The sequence below is a fragment of the Dendropsophus ebraccatus genome, chromosome 8, assembly GCF_027789765.1.
Source record: "Dendropsophus ebraccatus isolate aDenEbr1 chromosome 8, aDenEbr1.pat, whole genome shotgun sequence".
In the NCBI taxonomy this organism is placed as follows: domain Eukaryota; kingdom Metazoa; phylum Chordata; class Amphibia; order Anura; family Hylidae; genus Dendropsophus; species Dendropsophus ebraccatus.
The window spans coordinates 49,553,782-49,572,574 of NC_091461.1; the positions used below are offsets into that span (position 1 = coordinate 49,553,782).

At 38.9% G+C, this 18,793-nt stretch overlaps 1 protein-coding gene across 3 annotated transcripts in view; it reads right to left on the reverse strand.

The window, feature by feature from the left end:
- The window catches only part of PRKG1 (protein kinase cGMP-dependent 1), a 788,657-nt gene that overhangs the window by 90,077 nt on the left and 679,787 nt on the right, over positions 1-18,793 (reverse strand). For all 3 annotated transcript variants that reach the window (XM_069980327.1, XM_069980326.1, XM_069980330.1), the window contains 2 exons: positions 15,473-15,550; positions 10,421-10,515 (listed from right to left, as the gene is read on the reverse strand). In XM_069980327.1, the coding sequence (XP_069836428.1) occupies positions 10,421-10,515; positions 15,473-15,550 (173 nt within the window). The remainder of the gene's footprint in view (positions 1-10,420; positions 10,516-15,472; positions 15,551-18,793) is intronic.

Sequence of the window (18,793 nt, forward strand, 5' to 3'; positions counted from 1 at the left end):
GCACTCCTGTACTTTCTGCAGCATATTTAGTGTAATAGGGCCAGTGATGTAAGAATTATGGGATAATGTGCATGTCAGACTATAAAGATGTCAACGCTCAGGTATACTATTCATAGTTCTGTCTCAGTAATGAGATACCGCACAGTGACATCATAGTCAATGTGGCAATGCTACAACACAGGAATTGCACAAACAATGATGTCACTGTGCTGGAAGAATGTAGTGATGTCACAGCACAGGTATGAGCCAAAAAAAAATCTCAGCAAGATAGGATCCTTGACACCATACACAGATTTCACCATGAATGTTACCGTATATATAAGTGGAAATGGTTTAATAGCTCTTAAAGGAGAATCCGGCAACATTTTTTATTTAAGTATTGTATTGCTCCCAATAGTAAAACAAATCACCAATATACACTTATTAAGGGAAATGCTTATAAAGTGCTTTTTCCCCCTGCACTTACTACTGCATCAAGGCTTCACTTCCTGGATAACATGGTGATGTCACGATCTGACTCCCAGAGCTGTGCGGGCTGTGGCTGCTGGAGAGGATGATGGCAGGGGGATGCTCAGTGTCCCTCCAGTGTCCTGTGTCCCTCAGTGTCCCCCTGCCATCATCTTCTCCAGCAGCCACAGCCCGCACAGCTCTGGGAGTCGGGTCGTGACATCACCATTTTATCCAGGAAGTGAAGCCTTGATGCAGTAGTAAGTGCAGGGAAAAAAAGCACAATATAAGCATTTCCCGTAATAAGTGTATATTGGTGATTAATATAACTTTTGGGGGGCAATACAATACTTTTATAAAATTTTTCGCCAGACTTCTCCTTTAATAGAGCTGCCAAATCGTTCTTTAACTATAGTTGGTATGCCAGGTGGGCACTGCAGGGATAGAGGCAGGAACTAGTCATCTGGATAGAGCTGGCCTGTAACTGGTCACGGCTCTTTGCCTGTCAGTATGCTCTGCAGGGATGATTGACAGGCAAAAAGGCTTCTAACAGGCCTCTTTGCCTGTTAATCATGCCTGGTTCTTGTCTCTCACTGCAGCACACACTGGAATAAACCACCTAGGAGAATGGCACACCAAGTACGGTAAGAGAACACTTTAGCAGCTCTGTTAGTAGCTGCTAACAGCGTTATGTGCCTTATACTACTTATTGGTTCCCTTTAAATAATCATAACAATTCCATTTTTATCTTCTACACAAAGATTTATGAATCAATATAAAAGTTCTGGACAGAGATAAGCAAATCTCCAGAAATTTGTTTTCAGACCAATTCGGTAAATCAGACTGTCAGATTCATTCAGAATTGAGAGCCTAGATATCCCTACGACTGCCCATTGAAAGTACAGCATAGTAAATGTTCTACACAGAACACTGAGCAGCTGGGCTTGTGCAAAGTGCCCAGCCCAATGAATGTAGACAGTAAAAGCTGCAATCCCGAAGGGTAATGCCAAGCTACTGGGATCCATAATAAAAGTGTCCACCAATAAATAAATAAATAAATAAATAAATAAATATATATATATATATATATATATATATATATATATATATATATATATATATTGTAAGAGAGGCATGGTTTGGGAGCACAGATATCTGCCACTGAAGTGGTTAAACTGTGTCTGGTAAGCCCTGGGTGTGTCTCTGGTAACCAAGGGGTTAACCCAGACACAGGTAAAGCAGGATTGATAGCCTGGTTGTCTGTGTTGGCCATAGCTAACATAGACAGATTGTTAAAATACGTACTGGGACCTGCTTTTTCTGGAGTGAGTGAGGTTGGCAGTGGGACGCTCACTCCACCCGGGCTTCGGTCCTGGGCTTCCATAGCCCACAGATGGGGGTCATCAGGGCCTTAAAAAGGAGCTCACTGCAGAGCTGAGGTGTGGCCATACCTGGAGAACTGTCTGCTGGAATACTGAAGGTATTGCATGGGCCACACCATATTTTAATTGTACCCGTGGGCTGAATAGCTGGTCCGACGTATAGTCAGGGAATGGTTATGTACTAGTGTACTAGTAAGTGCTCAGCCGAGCAGGGTTTATTTGTGTTTAAGCCTTTGTTAAGGTTTGCTTTGTGTTTTGACGCTAAGTGTGAAATAAAAACACTTAAATTGGACATTACCCTGTCTGTGTCCCTGCTTACTGCACTGCTACCTAGGATCGACCAGAGGTATTCCCCACATAATATATGTATGTATATATATACAGTGTGTATATATATATATATATATATATATATATATATATATATATATATATATATATAAATTCACTTACAGCCAAGCAGAAATTAAGTCCAGTTATACTGCCACCTAGTGATACAGACTGACAACAGCATGGTAAACGTCCTAAAGTAATACAAAGTATATTTCACTGGTGTCTAATTTGTCTCCTATGTTACTAACCTCATCATGACGTAATTCTCCTGTATTCACAATAGGACACAGTAATATACTAGGGTGTAATTGAGATCCAATTAAAGCCAGAATAACGAAAAAATTTGGAAACTAATTGCAAATAAAGATGACAGCCCAGGTGGAAAACAGAACAATAACTGAAGCATCTGGTTTATCTGTCCTTCTGGCACACCTCATTCTATTGACTAGAGGCAATTAAAATCCAAATGTGTCTTCCTCACATCATCCACTTCAATGCAAATGTTCAAACACGTGGAAATAAACATACATTCTTGTTTTTCCTCATTACCATTTTTATGATTTTTTTTTTTTTTTTAATCATGAGTCATGACGTTTTGTTTGAGATTAGTTTATCGGTGACTTAAGAGCCTCATTCATTATTTAATTAACTAGTTAACCAATTTCTCTGCTTAATCATAGGCATTCACCTTATAGAATAAGGTTCAATATTGGTTGCCGAGATCATTACAATCTGTGTTCAACGTATAAATGTTATATACCATATTCTCAGTCTTTGAATATAATCGAACTAATAAAAATAACTGAAAAATATGTAAATATTTTAAAAAAAGAAAAACATCAAAACTTTTGGGTTTTCCTGTAATGTATTTACTTTAAAGGAGAACTCCCACCAAAATTAAACATTTCAAACAGGCTCAGGGGTGTGGGAACATAATAAAAATGTATACTTTCCCGTCTCTACGCCCCCATCGTGCAGCTCTCACCCACCGCTGTCAGCTGCCAGGTGTGCCAGCTGAATCATCACATCCTAGCTGAGGTATTGCCTGTTAAGCCAGTCAATGACTGCAGCAGTGTCCCACCCCAGTCACTGATTGTTAGGCAGTTTGTCAGCGGGGTACCTGACTTTGCCGCTGGAGGAGCTGCAGGAGGCCGGTGGCTGGCTGGAATTGGTAAGTTAGCGCTGCGGGATATGGGCATGGGTAAGTATGCTTTTTTTCCTGCACCCCCCTGCCTGCATGAGCTTTTTTATTATGGTGGGACTTCTCTTTTAAATACATTTAACATTTGGCTTACTACTTACTGTGTATGGGGATCACTTGTGTCAGAATGGTGCTGGAAAGGCTGAGTCTGTCACATGAGGTTTTTACTGTAGTCATGCATACAGCTTTGGCAAATAGCTCTAATGTGGTTAGTGAAAAAAAAAATCTATCTATCATTCATACACAGCATAGGTGATAATTGCTGGGACAATCTCCACACTGTAAGGTTGAGGACCTTCAGGTCATGTGATCAGGTCCTTCACCCTTTTCTCTCCCTGAGCAGGTCCTGCTCCTTTGTTCTTTGTCTTCTGATGTTCAGCCCTCTCACCCTGCACTACACTGAGTGGGCTCAACAATTAGACCCTCTCCCTCTATGGCCCCCCAGAGGTGCTGTGGGCCCTGGCACTAGCCCTGGTAAGCCCTGTGCTGATGCCGGCCCTGCTCCATTGACTTCCAATATAGTTTATACACAGCGGTGTACAGATGGGAAAAATAGAACTTAAGTAATTCTCTCGATTTAAAGCAGTCGGTGGGCGTGACAGCACAATTACTGTGCCTATAAATGGGCAATTCTGAGCGCTTTATATAGTTTGCTGGAGTCTGAAAAACAGCTATAAAATGTTATTTTAAAGCATTATTTTTAAAAGAAGCCGCAGCCTTACTGGTCAGAAGTATTCTCAGATTTAATCAGACTTGTTAACTAAAATTCTATCTGGACGCCAGTTTTAGATATTTGATTATCCATTCATTGTACACTTTAATTGCACGACACAGGAAAGGAAGTCATTATTCCCTATAATCATGTTAAATCATTTGCATAATAATTTTCAAGACAAGTCAACCAGTCCAAATTACCAACAAGCGTCTTTTTGCATTGTTAGATTTTTTCACAGAAAAAAAAAAGTTCTCTATTTTGGCAACTTTATTTATTTATTTATTTTTTCAGATTTTCCCTTGTTGATTGTGCCAAGTCATTAACAAAGATGTTCCTACAGTTCTATTGAACAAACTCCTGACTAATGATCCAGTAAGAGCCCATTTCATTGCCAAAACAACAATTTGGTTTCTCACTTAGATGACATTACATTACTAAAAAAAAAAAGTTCTAAATGTGCAGTCTAATCTGCCGGAAATCCTGAACCAATTTAGTTTAAATGAGAACCATGTAAAAACTATTTTTAAATGATTATTTTTTATAAATGACATGTACATGGATTCGCAGTTCACAGAAATTACAGGCAACTAAAATAAATAATAAAATTAAGTATAATACTGTACTTAAAAGAAACCTGTTATCACTTTCATGCTACCCGGACTACGCTTAATTAATTGATAGATCTCTTCCTATACCTAAACAAGGAAAGATCTATCAACCAAGGCTGGTGAGGTGAAGCAGCAGCATGCATGCTTTGCCACTTCTCCACTGACTCTCTATGTGATTTCTGAACAACAACAGAGCCACAATAGCTATGCTAAAGGCATTATTAAACTGATACTGGTGATTCTTATTGGACACAACTGACCTGAACAAAAGTCTCCTGGAGTTCTAGTCGCTTTTATAAGAAAAGAACTGTAGAAGGTGCCATCTTTGCCATCATAGATACCAAAATGGGTGCAGAGAAAGGATCTTATCAGTCTAAGCTGTGTGTTACAGCCATACAGTACTTTCTCTAAATAAAACACAATACTCATTTAGGTCTAATACAGTCTCTTGTATATGAGCTAGTAATCTATAGGTATGGGAAGGGTGGTCCAACCTTAGTCTGCTCTGGTTAGAGGCAATAGTTATGTGTTAGCGGCAGTCATCTAGATATGATTTACCACTGTCTACGCTACAATTTATTATTGCTGTGACATACATTTATGTCTATATGACTTATGAACATACTAATATCTCGGAACAGAGTCATTTACATATACAGCATGCACAGTAGGCGTATGCAAATCACTACACTTATGGGTATATCTGGAGGGATATATTTTTACGCTGCAATGAGGTACAGTCTGTGGCGGCCATAAATTGTATCATGCAGCTTTTATGATCCGCTATATAGTGCCGGAAGCCTTTACAAGAACTTTACCATGTAGGGCTGAAAGCATATATTTGAAGACACTTTCATTTCTCACATCCTGTTGAATGGGTACAGAAGAAGAATTAGGATTTAAGAAGTAATCGCCTTTTAATTCCAGCAGCAAAGCTATAAAACTGTCAAAAGCTCACATTGAATGTTTTTACCCACAATTCCTTCCAATACGATATATGCCTATGCATGTATTATACATACAACATAAGATTATGTTTGCAAATGACACAAATGCACAACTTCACTTGAAAATGTACATATAATAACCACATCCTGCTTCTTCCAAGATAAAAGAAGAATCATGGAAGCATCCTCACACTTTCATTCACAACCTATTTTCTTAAGGGATAAGTCTTAAATGTATCACAAACCCATAAAGGTTTTATCATTGCATAGAAAAACATGGCAACTCCCCCTAAAAAACAAACAGTGCTTCTCTTGTCCTCAGTTTGGGTGTGGGTTTCGTAATTCTCGTAATTTTTTTTTTTTTTTGAGAAAAGGTATTTGTGCTTGCTTTAATCCTAGATAACCCTCTTTAACTCTGGGAAGCTGATGCTATTAAAAAAAGGCCTACCCATAGGTCTAAGGAAATGTACTTCATTGTACTTTGCAGTGGGTAAGGATGCAGAGAGCTATTGCATTCAGCAGCCAGACCTGCTCATTTTGCCTGCATATGAACACAGCAGAGAGCAGAGGTTGGAGGATATTGACATTGTTAAATGGACGACGGCTAATAATCATCATGATCATTATTGGCGGACATCTATGTTACAAGACGGCTGTTTTTACAGCTATAATTAAACAGTGGAAACATAGCCTGTGCCTGCTTCCAAACCTAAATTTCCCCATACACCTAAAGAAGCTGCTGGCTGCTTGTTCTGGCTATTCCTAATGAACAATTCCCTCCCCCCCCCCCATAATTACATACATTCAGTATCAAATGGTGTGGGTCTAATAGGCTGCAGATGGAGGGGTCACAAAATCGAACAAATAGAAGTCTAGGAGACTGGACCTGGATTTCTGATAAGTACAGGTTTGTTTTACAGCATGATAACAACAAAAAGTAATGATATATATGTATATATAAATAAATATATAATAATGTATATTGCAAACTTGCTTTATTTCACATCTACTGCTGGTTTAGATTTTGAAAGTTATAGAAATAGTGACACTTTAAGTTTAGGCATATTTAGAGTATAAATACAGATTTCGTAGCTTTTTATGCAATTTGTTCCACAAAAAGATAAAAGTTCCACAAAATGATAAAAGCATTAATTACATCAGGTAACATATCTTTTTGTTTTCTTCGATCAAGGGCAACATCTCTAAGATTAGTTCTTCTTCCAAGGGATTACATTGGTTTTCTCTGGGTATACAAGTTAAATCTAAAACCATATTTGCAGTTTAATCCATTTTCTATTAAACTGCCCCAATGTTTGACATAGGAAATGTAATTGTGAGTTCCATTGGGGACAGAGAGTGATGGTTATTAAATAGATCTGTGCTATAATGATATATGAAATAAGTAAAGATAGGCTATGTATAGTTTAAGTATAATAGATGATTGGAACAAATGTCCAGCAGATTGGTAAATCCATATAAATCCAAATAAAAAAATATATAAGGAAATTTATATATATATTTTATAATATATATGGGAAATTTATCAAAGGCTTTGCACCTATTTGTTGGTGAATAATTAGATTTTTCACCCATTTTTGGTCTAAGTTCTATTTATGAACCAGTATTTGACTGGCGAATATTTTTTTTTTTATGTGACTTTTTTTTTTAATCTGCACAAGCCAAAAGGGGTCTGGGGGGCCCTTTAGGGTTTGGTCCTGTGACGATGGGGTTGCAGGGCCATTCCGTGGCCCCCCTTCTCTGTTTGCGCACGCTTTGTGGGTATTGTGGTCGGTGACCGACACAGTGATGTTTTTTGGTTAGGGACTCATGTTTATCAGAAGACCTGCACGTGGTACATGAGGCAATATGGTTTGGCCAAATTATATACTAACTTCTGATGTTGGTTTTAAATGTAGCTGAATAAGCTTTCGTGTCAGCCATGGGTGCGATGTGCAGCCATTTCTGTCTTTTTGGCTTGTGCATATTTTATGTATTCTGTCCCTTTTTTCATTGTGGCTAGCACTCGTGCTTTGTAAGACCCATGTGATCCAAATTAGCAGGAAGCACCTGTGTACATAAGGGGAGGATCTCCTAGTATTCTCCCATTCTACCTGCAGAGGAATGGAGAGAGGTAAGAGCTTTTTCACACTTGTGTTACTTGGCGTCCACTTTTTCCGCCGGTGGTGCCTGCAGGGTCTGGGGGGGCCCTTTAGGGTCTGGTCCTGTGACGATGGGGTTGCAGGGCCATTCCGTGGCCCCCATTCTCTGTTTGCGCACGCTTTGTGGGGATTGTGGTCGGTGACCGGCACAGTGATGTTTTTTGGTTAGGGACTCATGTGTATCAGAAGACCTGCACGTGGTACATGAGGCAATATGGTTTGGCCAAATTATATACTAACTTTTGATGTTGGTCTTAAATGTAGCTGAATAAGCTTTCGTGTCAGCCATGGGTGCGATGTGCAGCCATTTCTGTCTTTTTGGCTTGTGCTTTTTTTAATCTGCCTGTTTTAAATATTCACCCCAAAGTTTGCATAATCCGGGATTAGCGCCTATTTAATCATTTGCAACATCATATCATTTTAAAAAGTCACACAAACAGGTGCAGGCCGATGTCTGGTCAGTTCCTGGTAAATATGCTTGCGCAATTTTCACAATTTTGCAACTTTTTACTTGGATACATTCACTATGGCAGTGTTACATTTTAATGAATCAGTCACAAGATATTGGAACAAAATACACATCAATCCTCATAAGAATAGTGGCACAAATTAGACTCCTTAGTAAATACCCCCATGGTGTACTTTTTCTACCAACAATCATCCATGTTTCTATTTCTTATATTTTATACCTACTTTGGCTTTTTCTTCTGTCTGTTTTACTATAGCAATTTGCAAAGAATTTTTGTTTACTCCAAACAGGGTGTTGTAGAACCCTAACTTTTAACACTTATTTCCCTTGAAATAACCATAAACTTCATATACTCCATCAACCTAGGGACGCCGAGGCGAGATTCAATCAGCCAAGCAATTGTTTCACGTTCTCTTATATTGTGCCACACAAACTTCAAGCCCAGTGAGACGAATGTTAAATTATGTTCTCCTAAAAGCTATTTATTGATCTGAGCAGAAAAAAAAACAATTCAAAAAGAGGAAAATATCAAATAAACAACACTGACGAGGAATACTAAGACTTTAGAAACAGTTACCACATACTATAAAGTATAGAAATCGGCTATATTTTTTTTTACATACTGCCTTAATAATGCACAGTATTGTGGAATTTTATGCTTTAGGTAAAGTGAGTCTATTAAATGGCTTCAAATGTTGCCTACAGGGCATCATACATGCCTTGTGTGTCCTCTGCTGACGAATTTCTGCTCTAGAGATAGCTATATTGCTCTCTGTGCTGTCAGATTAGTAAATGAAGGAATGCTGAAGGACTATTTAGATATTACATAGAGCTTTGGATTTTTACAGAGCTTTTTTGGTGCTAGCTGAACAAAATGCTTTGCTGTCCTAGAAAGAAGAATATATATATTACTAAAGGGAGCACGGAGGTGATAGCTTCACCCGAGCACAAGAAGTTAGTTACAGTTACCAATTTCACACAGTGGTTATAAACTTTGTATATTATCATTGTGTTAAAGTGGGATGTGAATGTATACATGCATATATAGGGATCATTTATTTAATTGTCATGAAGTGACTGGTGTCAGCTAGTGTCTATGTAAGAATAAAGCTCCCGGTATAATGGTTTATTATGAAGCCGGGAGCATCAAAACTGTCTAAACGTTCACACTACTGTACTGACACAGCCTCACAGCTACAGTAGAGTGAACTTTTAAACTGTTTTTGGAGCTCCCGGAATCATAATGAATCATGATGCCAGAAGATTCGAGGTCCGCTACACAAAACATTGTTCGTGCACAGACAGTTTTTTGCAGACGTGTAAATACCGTCTAAGGGCCCTATTACACCAACAAATTATGTGACAGATTTTCTGAAGCCAAAGCCAGGAATCAATTTGAAGAGAGGAGAAATCTAAGTCTTTCCTTTATTACATGTTCTCTTTTTAAAGTACATTCCTGCCTTTGGCTAAAAAAAACCCCTGTCAGATAATATGTTGATGTAATAGGGCCCAACGGTTTACGGTCCAAGCACATATAAACTCAGAAAATGACCTGAGTGTAATCAATAAATGACTATAAATGTGGGCCATTAAAGTCAGTAGGGTAGAGGATGCTGACATATACATGCAATGTAGCAACATAGGTTGGTGTGAATGCACCCTTACACCTCTTCCAGCAGGTTGCAAGGTAAAGGTCTCTTGATGACTGATGAATCCTCCTATTGTTTTCTGTATGAGATGGGTGTCATAGTCAACTGCCAAGAGCCCATATTATGAAAAATACGAACAAAATTAATCAAATTTGACTGTTCCCTTTTAATTATTTGCAGCAGATCAAGATATTCCCTGCATGAAGCAAAAACAATGTTGTATTTGTTGACCTTGCAGTCAGGTTTAAGAAGGAACAGAAAAAGCAGTAAAAACTGTTGTGGCTTCCTTATGCTTCCTTTATGTATGAAGATATTATAGGGGGGCACATTTGAAGTCATACAGCAGACATAGAATAAGAAAAGTAGTAATTTATCTGCTTCATGGCATGCAGAAGGAATAAAATGATAAATTCCTATTAACCGGTATCTCTTCTTTGTAGGATCACCCTCTATATCCTATAGGAGAAGACAAATCTGTGGAAAGAAAATGATACAATTAGTAGAACTTACCCTTGAAGAGCTTTCTCTCCAAACCAGTCACCTTTTCCTAAAGTGCGGAGAAATATAGGATCTTCACCCGGCGTATCTTCTCTTGTTACATTCACCTGTCAAGAAGAAACATTTGTTTTCTCAAACCTTTATCACACGAAAGACAGAAGGAAATTGACTGATAGATGGTAGAATTTACCGACAATGAAGATAGAGTGGTTGTCAAGACTTCCAAAATTCACTAGATTCTGCAGCTTCACAAACAACCATACATCTCTGTGCCACAGTACACAAGAAGTTATATAGCTCCACTCAATGTAATCCCTGCATGTAATGCAATCTACAGGGTAATGTATGCCACAGCCTAGAAATGCACCATCTAGGAAGGATATTAAATATTTGCCTAGGCTGCAAAATTGCCGGATGTGCCCATTCGTGCGGCTGTGCCATATAACTGATCACTGGATAATCTGTGTGCCCCTTAACTTCATCATTGTCAGCTGCTGAGCCCATGTTTTCATGGGGTGTTGCGCAGCCAATAACAATGATTTTATAGATTCAATCAGCCAAAGAACAATCATTGTCTTTTTCATCAACTGATTTCTGGCCCCTTTTTTTACAGGCCAATAAACGGAATGAGACGAACTATGAAGGGTAATTCTCCTGATAAACGGCCTTTGTAAAGGGGCTTAAGTGTCCACATAATTTAACCCCTTAGCGACCCATGACGTATCTGATACGTCATGGAGCCGCGAGGGGTGTTCAGAGCGGGGTCCCGCCGGGACCCCGCTCTGAACGGCGCTGATCCCGGCTGACACGTACAGCCGGGCAGTGCCTCTGTTAGCCGGCGTGGGTCCCGTTGCCGCGCCGGCTAATTAAGCACTTCAATGCAGCTGTCAAACCTGACAGCTGCATTGAAGTGCTTTATGCACAACATCCCTGGTGTCTAGTGGGTCGGATCTCCCCCCCGCGATGCGATCGCGGGGGGGAGATCCGTTCTTCTGGCCGTGCCGGGCCTCAGCGTCGGAATGACGCTGATCCCAGCTCGGCAGTAGATTGCTATGGCCTGCAGCAGGCCATAGCAATCTATGACCGATCTCATGGATCTTTGCTGTGTATATACACAGCATTGATCTCTATGAGAGATCAGTGCTATGTATATACAAGCCCCCCAGGGGGGCTTCTAGTCCATGTAAAAAAAAAAGTAAAAAAGTGTTTTTATTAATAAAAAATCCCCTCCCCTAATAAAAGTCCAAATCACCCCCCTTTTCCCATTTTATAAATATAAATTAATAAATAAATAAATAAATAAACATATTTAGTATCGCCGCGCGCGTAATTGCCCGAACTATTAATTAATCACATTCCTGATCTCGCACGGTAAAAGGCGACAGCGCAAAAAATTCCAAAGTGCAAAATTGCGCATTTTTGGTCGCATCAAATCCAGAAAAAATGTAATAAAAAACGATCAAAAAGTCGTATATGCGCAATCAAGGTACCGATAGAAAGAACACATCATGGCGCAAAAACTGACACCTCAGACAGCCCCATAGACCAAAGGATAAAAGCGCTATAAGCCTGGGAATGGAGCGATTTTAAGGAACATATATTTGTTAACAATGGTTTGAATTTTTTACAGGCCATCAGATACAATATAAGTTATACATGTTATATATCATAGTAATCGTAACAACTTGAGGAACATGCATAACAAGTCAGTTTTACCATAGGACGGACGGCATAAATGCAAAACTCCCCGAAATCAAAACAAATTCATTTTTTTTTCAATTTGACAGCGCAAATGATTTTTTTCCGGTTTCGCAGCAAATGTTATGGAAAAATAATGCCGGTCATTGCAAAGTACAATTGGTTTCGCAAAAAATAAGCGCTCATATACGTCTCTAGGTGAAAAAATGCAAGCGCTATGGACTTTTAAACTTAAAATGGAATAAGCAAAAGCGCAAAAACGAAAATAGGCTTTGACCTTAAGGGGTTAAAGGTTTGGGTAATTCAATATGATTTAATAACAACAGAACTTCAACCAAACACTTAAAGTAAGACGGCACTTTTGGAAAACATTTGACATATCATAGACAAGTCAGAAGTTGTGATCAGTGGAAATCCAGGTGCTGCGGCCTCTATCAGTGACTAAAACAAGGAGGAAGATGGACTGAGCCTAGTGTTGTTTCTTATTGCCTGCTGAAGTCAGAAGCATCTAACTTTCTGATATCCGCTAATAGGAAGAGACAGGGATCGGCACTCCCATTCTTCATCCGGATAGCAAGATACATGTGGTATCATTGGGAGTCAAAATCATTTCCTAGGTGACATCTAACCATGAATTTCAGCACAATTGCAAAAGTGAATAAAGAGAAGGCTTGAAAGCACTCACTAAATTGTAGAAAGCATAGTTTATTTCTTCAAATCATGGTAAAATCCATTAAAACAACAAGGCAGACAAGATTCCCATCACATACAAGGAAAAGTGACAGCTGTTTCGTGTTGACTGCACTGCATCAGACCAGATAGTATCATACCTTGATGCTACATGCATTTTTTGGATAAGTGTTTTGGTTTTGGTTTTTACACAGGGTCGGGATTAAAACCCTCAGTTTGATGGCCTGTCCCACCAGACAACCCCTTCTAATAAATGTTCATCCGGTGCTCAGCAATAATGAGCGCCGAAGTGATGTCACTGCAGAGCACCACCTTAATATTCATTAGAAAAGCCAGCTCTTCCAGATCAATGCATTGAGGGTGGTGCTCATTTACTTATCTTATAAACTACAAAGTTCCCGAAAGCTGTGGCGAGGACCAACATAAGAAACTTACCTTCTTCCTCAGTGCCCTGTGAGCTATAGAGACATATCAGTAGGTTAGATGCTTCTACCAGCAATGTACGGCCGTGGCTTAAATGTGGAAATCATTTTGCGTTAAACATAATAGGCCCAAATTTATTAATCTGAAACAGATTTGTGTCTGATAATTGTCTTGGATAGCTAGGAACCAATTATAGCTGATTTTGAGATACAGAAGCTAAGCTGCAATTGGTTGCTATCTGTCTGAGATAAAATCAGACCCATTTTTGTCTCGGTTGATAAATCTGGGCCAATGGGTGTATGTTCCAATTTAGTATGTTACAGAGATAAGTGCATTGTTTTCTAAGGGGAACATTATTATTATGTTTTCTAAGCTTTCATGAATATTCATTTGTAGGCTGCAATAAGAATGGGTAATTATCTTGCTTGTTGGAATGTTTACTTTATATAATTTTATTGTCAAATAATTCTTAACCAGGAGGACATTTCAGATTTATTACCTACCTAACACATGTTCCTTCATTACTTACTAATGATATTGAGATTTAATTGCTTCTTAAGTTTACTGTTTGTTTTGACTGCTCAAATAAAGCAAAAATGTTCATTTTACCCCAGAATCTCAGATAAAAAAAGGTTTTGATGATAATTCAGGATTGCCAAAACCTTACTACCTAATATTAACTTCTTCAAATGTCTTTGCTGTGATAGTGGTGCAATTACCTGGTGGGTATGGTCTATGCCCAAAGCATAACTCCTATCTGCATTTCACAGTGCAGAACAATGGTGACTGGCTCAGCTATTTATGAGTAATGCATGTAGGGGTCAGCTTCCTCTAATACACCCTGAATATGCCCACATCTGCCTTTAATTGCTTTTGTGTATTCATTTAATGTAGCTCTCCAGTTTTATCATTTTACCCTCTTTAGGTCCAACATTCAGTGCTCGCTTGCTCCTCATTCCCAGCTCGCTGAAGGTGCTGTTACACGCGTTGGTAGCAGGTAAGAGCTAGAGGGGGCCGGGGGGCTGCCTGGGTGATCACTAAATTGTCAACAGCCCATAGAAGATAATACACGGAGTGACGGCAGCTATCGTGAACGTTGATCTTTCAACATGTTGAAACACAACGATCAGCCGACTTCATGTATGTCCGCTGATCGTTGTCTTTTATTATATGGCCAATAATCGCTTTGTGTAATAGGGCCTTTAGCCACAAAGACCATTGCAGGATTTTTTGTGTAGCCTTTAGCGTTATGCTTGTCCACCACACCCGCTGTTTGCTCAACCAATAACAATGATTTTATATGTGATCAGCAGATAAATAAGCATTTTCTCATTTATTGGCTGATGGCTGCCCCATTGTTCTATTTTAAAAAATAAAATAAAAAGTAATTAAAAGAACAATTTTTTTTTTTTTTTTTTTTTTTTTTTACATATATATATATATTTTATATATAATTAAATGCTTGAAAGCTTGTTAGAAAACCTGACGGATCCCATCATAGTCAACTCAGTCCATTAGGTGTCCAGTTTACAATAGGTCTGGCATTGGCATGGCTTTCATTTTTTTTCTCTTATGACTGAGCAGAAAAACACATGGATATTTGACATATAGGTGAAAGGGATTTTATATGTAGTACTGTATGCGTAGTAGATAAATATAGTGAAATGATGAAACTCTGCCTGCCCATGCTCCTCAGAAAGCATAGACACTTATCATATACTACTTCATGATACATTTACAGGTAAATTCTATAATTTAAAAGGGTTGTTTGACCAATAAAAATAATGGTCCCAGACACTCAACAATGAATGGAACTAACGGATTCTGGCCACATTCATTGTGGAGCGTGGGGAACTAAACAGCTGATCTTGAGGATAGGCCAATAATCGCTTTAATCTGGAGAAACCCTTTTACAACATACACTGTCAGTAATCTATACAGAACACTATGTTTAATAAAGGACTAAAAATGTAATCAACATAGTTAAAGAAATAGCACAAGACCATTATTAGTCATATCAATAAACTTTTTTTTATTTTTTTTATTTTACAGTAGACATTTTCATTCACCTGTATCTCACCTTGTCTCAGACTCCATCCATTTGCCCACACGTCATGCTAGCAGCGTTAATTAAATGTAATAAACTGAAGCCATAAAATGCTTGGAGGGAATTTTTGATTGGCGTTGCATTCCCTAAGTAGCCTATTATGATTTCAAATGGAGCGTAGACTTCAAGAGGTGATGGGAGCTTACCTTCCCTTTGCTGATGATGAAGAAAGTGTCCCCTCGAGCACCCTGTCTGATAATGTACTCTCCACATTCATAGTGAGTCTACAAAAAAATAGAGCAGAAAGGATTATGTTATTATCATTTGCCTTGTAGTTAGGCCGTTTCACACAGTATACCTCAGGGACGCATTACTTGCATGTGTCAAGGAATCCACTGATCCACAAATACAATAAGCTTACGGTGAGTAAACTGCCATACAAGTGTCTACAATATAGATTTTAATAGCCTGGAGCCTCTTTGCATTCTGTCTACATTCATCATGACTTGTCCCTATTCTGCCGCTACTCAAACACAAAGCAGACAAATTAACCTGTATCTGTTATTGGAAAGGGGGAGAAGCTATCCATCTGTCATACTGGGATTGATCCCAACTATTATGCATATTTATGATATGATCAGGAGAAGATGATACATTCATAATATTACACCCAGACAATTAATTTGCACTATGTTTGACATGGAAAATGGCTTATTATCCACAGCAACAGAGTAATCCAAGATCACTGTGAGAAATACTGTACTAGTGTAGCCCTGCTAAGACATCAGGAAGATCAGGTATATTATAGTAGTATGGTCAGACATGAATGAAGTGATGTAGCAGACATCGGCCATGCAAATGAATAAAAGTGTGTACCTTTAATTATATATTGTATAGAAATCAAAGAGCGTTATAAAGTACATTGTCATAGAAAAATGGCTGTATTTTTTTAGATTCCTAACCATCTAAGGTCTTCCTCTTGAACAGATAAGTCACTGATACACTAAAGGCCATAATCAGTGCTCCCACTCCACTTCTACTGGGTTAACACATCTGGGTTTCATTAGATTGGGCAAATGACTGGCTGATTGACATTTTCTTTAAATTGTGATTTTCCAATTTTTGATACTTTTACAAGACAATGCGTCAACAAATTCATCCTTCTGTCAAAGTCAAAGTACTGTAGCTACTGTGGCCGTTTTATTAAAATTCATTAAGATTCGATTTGCAAATTTTAACAAATGTCACCAAAAATTAGCAAAAATTTGCAAATTTTGACAAATTTCACCAAAAATTTGCAAAGCTCCCAATATGAATTTCCAGCTGCTTCATTCATCTCTGTTTATGTCCTATCTTGAGGATAGTTACAACATATTTTGGTTGTAAAAGCCCTTTGTCTCACTAAACTCACTTTGTCTGTTTTGCTCATCTCTTCAATCTGCTCTGTGAGACTAGTGGACTGACAGTATAGATTGAAAGAAAGCCCATAGAAATTCTATGGGCTTTCTATCAATCCACAGAAGGCTTGTGCAGCTCAAAGAGCATAGCTAAGAGCCCTATTCCACAGGAACGATAATTGGCCGAATCGACCCCATTCGGCCGATTATCGCTCGGTGGAATAGAGAGAATGATCAGCCGATGATCGTGTCATCCGCTGATCGTTCATTTAGGGCCAGACCTAAAATCATCGTTCCCCCCACCGCGCATCGCTACGGTGGAATAGCGGTGTGCGGGGGGCGACCGACAATTTTAAAAAGCACAATACATTACCTGCAGGGCTTCTCCTCTGCTCTGTCCTCCTCCCCGAGTCCCGCGCACTCTAGCTTCAGAGTGGCCTGTCAGCTGATGGAGCGCTCAGCTAATCACAGGCCGGGACCGCTGTACCCAGTGATTGGCTGAGTGGCCTGTCAGCTGACAGGCCATTCTGAAGCTAGAGCGCCCGGGACCCATGGAGCAATGTCCGGGACCCATGGTAACAATGTCCCTGCAGCCCTCGCTCAACGATCATCGGGCCGTGGAATAGGCCCAGTAAACAAGCGGCAATCTAGCAGATCGTCGCTCGTTTACATCGTTGATCGATGGAATAGGGCCCTAAGTGATGATGATGATCCGATACAAACAAGCTCAGCACTCAGCAGAGAGCTGCTGTCTGATCATTTTAGAGCTCGGTGGGGTCTCAGCACAAGACAGAGGCTACATGTACACATAATATCAGACATTATATAAGAGGGGTAGAGAACCTTGGCTCTCCAGCTGTTGCAAAACTACAACTCCCATCATGCCTGGAAGGGTAAAGTTTTGCCTGTCCAGGCATGATGGGAGTTGTAGTTTTGCAACAGCTGGAGAGCCAAGGTTCCCTACTCTAGTTATATAGTATTTAACTGATCAATAATTTAGAGAAGAGGAACGAAGACTCTGCTCACAAGAGCTTACAATCTACATGGAAGAATCACCTGAGAACACAGCACATTTTGCATTGCACTCATTACTGTAAATATTTTTAGTTTAGTCGTTTTTTCATTGTTAAAACAATTTCATGCGCAATAGGAATTCGATGTAACAATACATTCTGTACTGCAAGAAACATTATTGCTATTAAATGAGAATTTTAAGCGTGTCACATTGTAGCGGCTTTCCTTTAACGGCAATTTTCCCAAGGGCCTAAAGCAGCCTCTCCATCAAATCATACAATATTATTTTCTGTAACGTGCATTGATTGTGCTAGCAAATCTGTTTGTTTCTTAATGCTACTAAAAAATATAATAACATCTATTAACCTTTTGTAGTCAGGGGGATAATACCCTGTGCCAGGAATTCTTACCTATTAATTTTAGATATAACAGAATCAGGAAAGCAGTGCATGTTTGTTGTAGCAGTCTGTCCCTAATGATATTATTTGAGATGATTTTATGGTTATTGTTTCTATTGACCAAGTGTTATTGGTGATGGATAAAATCGATCTGTTTACAGTCTTTTGTAAAGCAATTGTTGTGGTGTTTAGTGACATTGCTAGAATCAATTGTGAGATCTAATTTAATTTTTCAAAGCACTTTTATATTGTATTGGTGTACGTAGCAGAACAGAGCGAAAATTCAACTAGGCCCAACCTTAGCTTGCACACTTTTGCAACCTGGAACAAAAAGACTGACTGTTTTTTAGAGAGTGTAAGCTTTATAAATATTTTAAGAGTGCTCATGCTGTTTAACAACCTGCTTAGCAACTTTTTTTTTTTTTTTAATTTGTGTACTTTTAAACTAGAAATGTTTAACAAAATGTGCACAATCTCTTATTTAAATAAGAAATATGGACAAATGTAAAAAAAAAAAAAAAAGAAAGAACAGGGAGCTCAAAGGTGGTGGGAACATACTAATAAAGCTATACTTTACTGTTCACTGTCACCTGAAGGTCTCCTGTAGCACTCTTGACCTGAAGGTCTCCTCTCATGTAACCTTCCAGCTCAGAATTGCTCACTCAGCCAGTCAGTGACATGCAGAACATCTCTGAAGTTACCGACTGGCTGAGTGGGT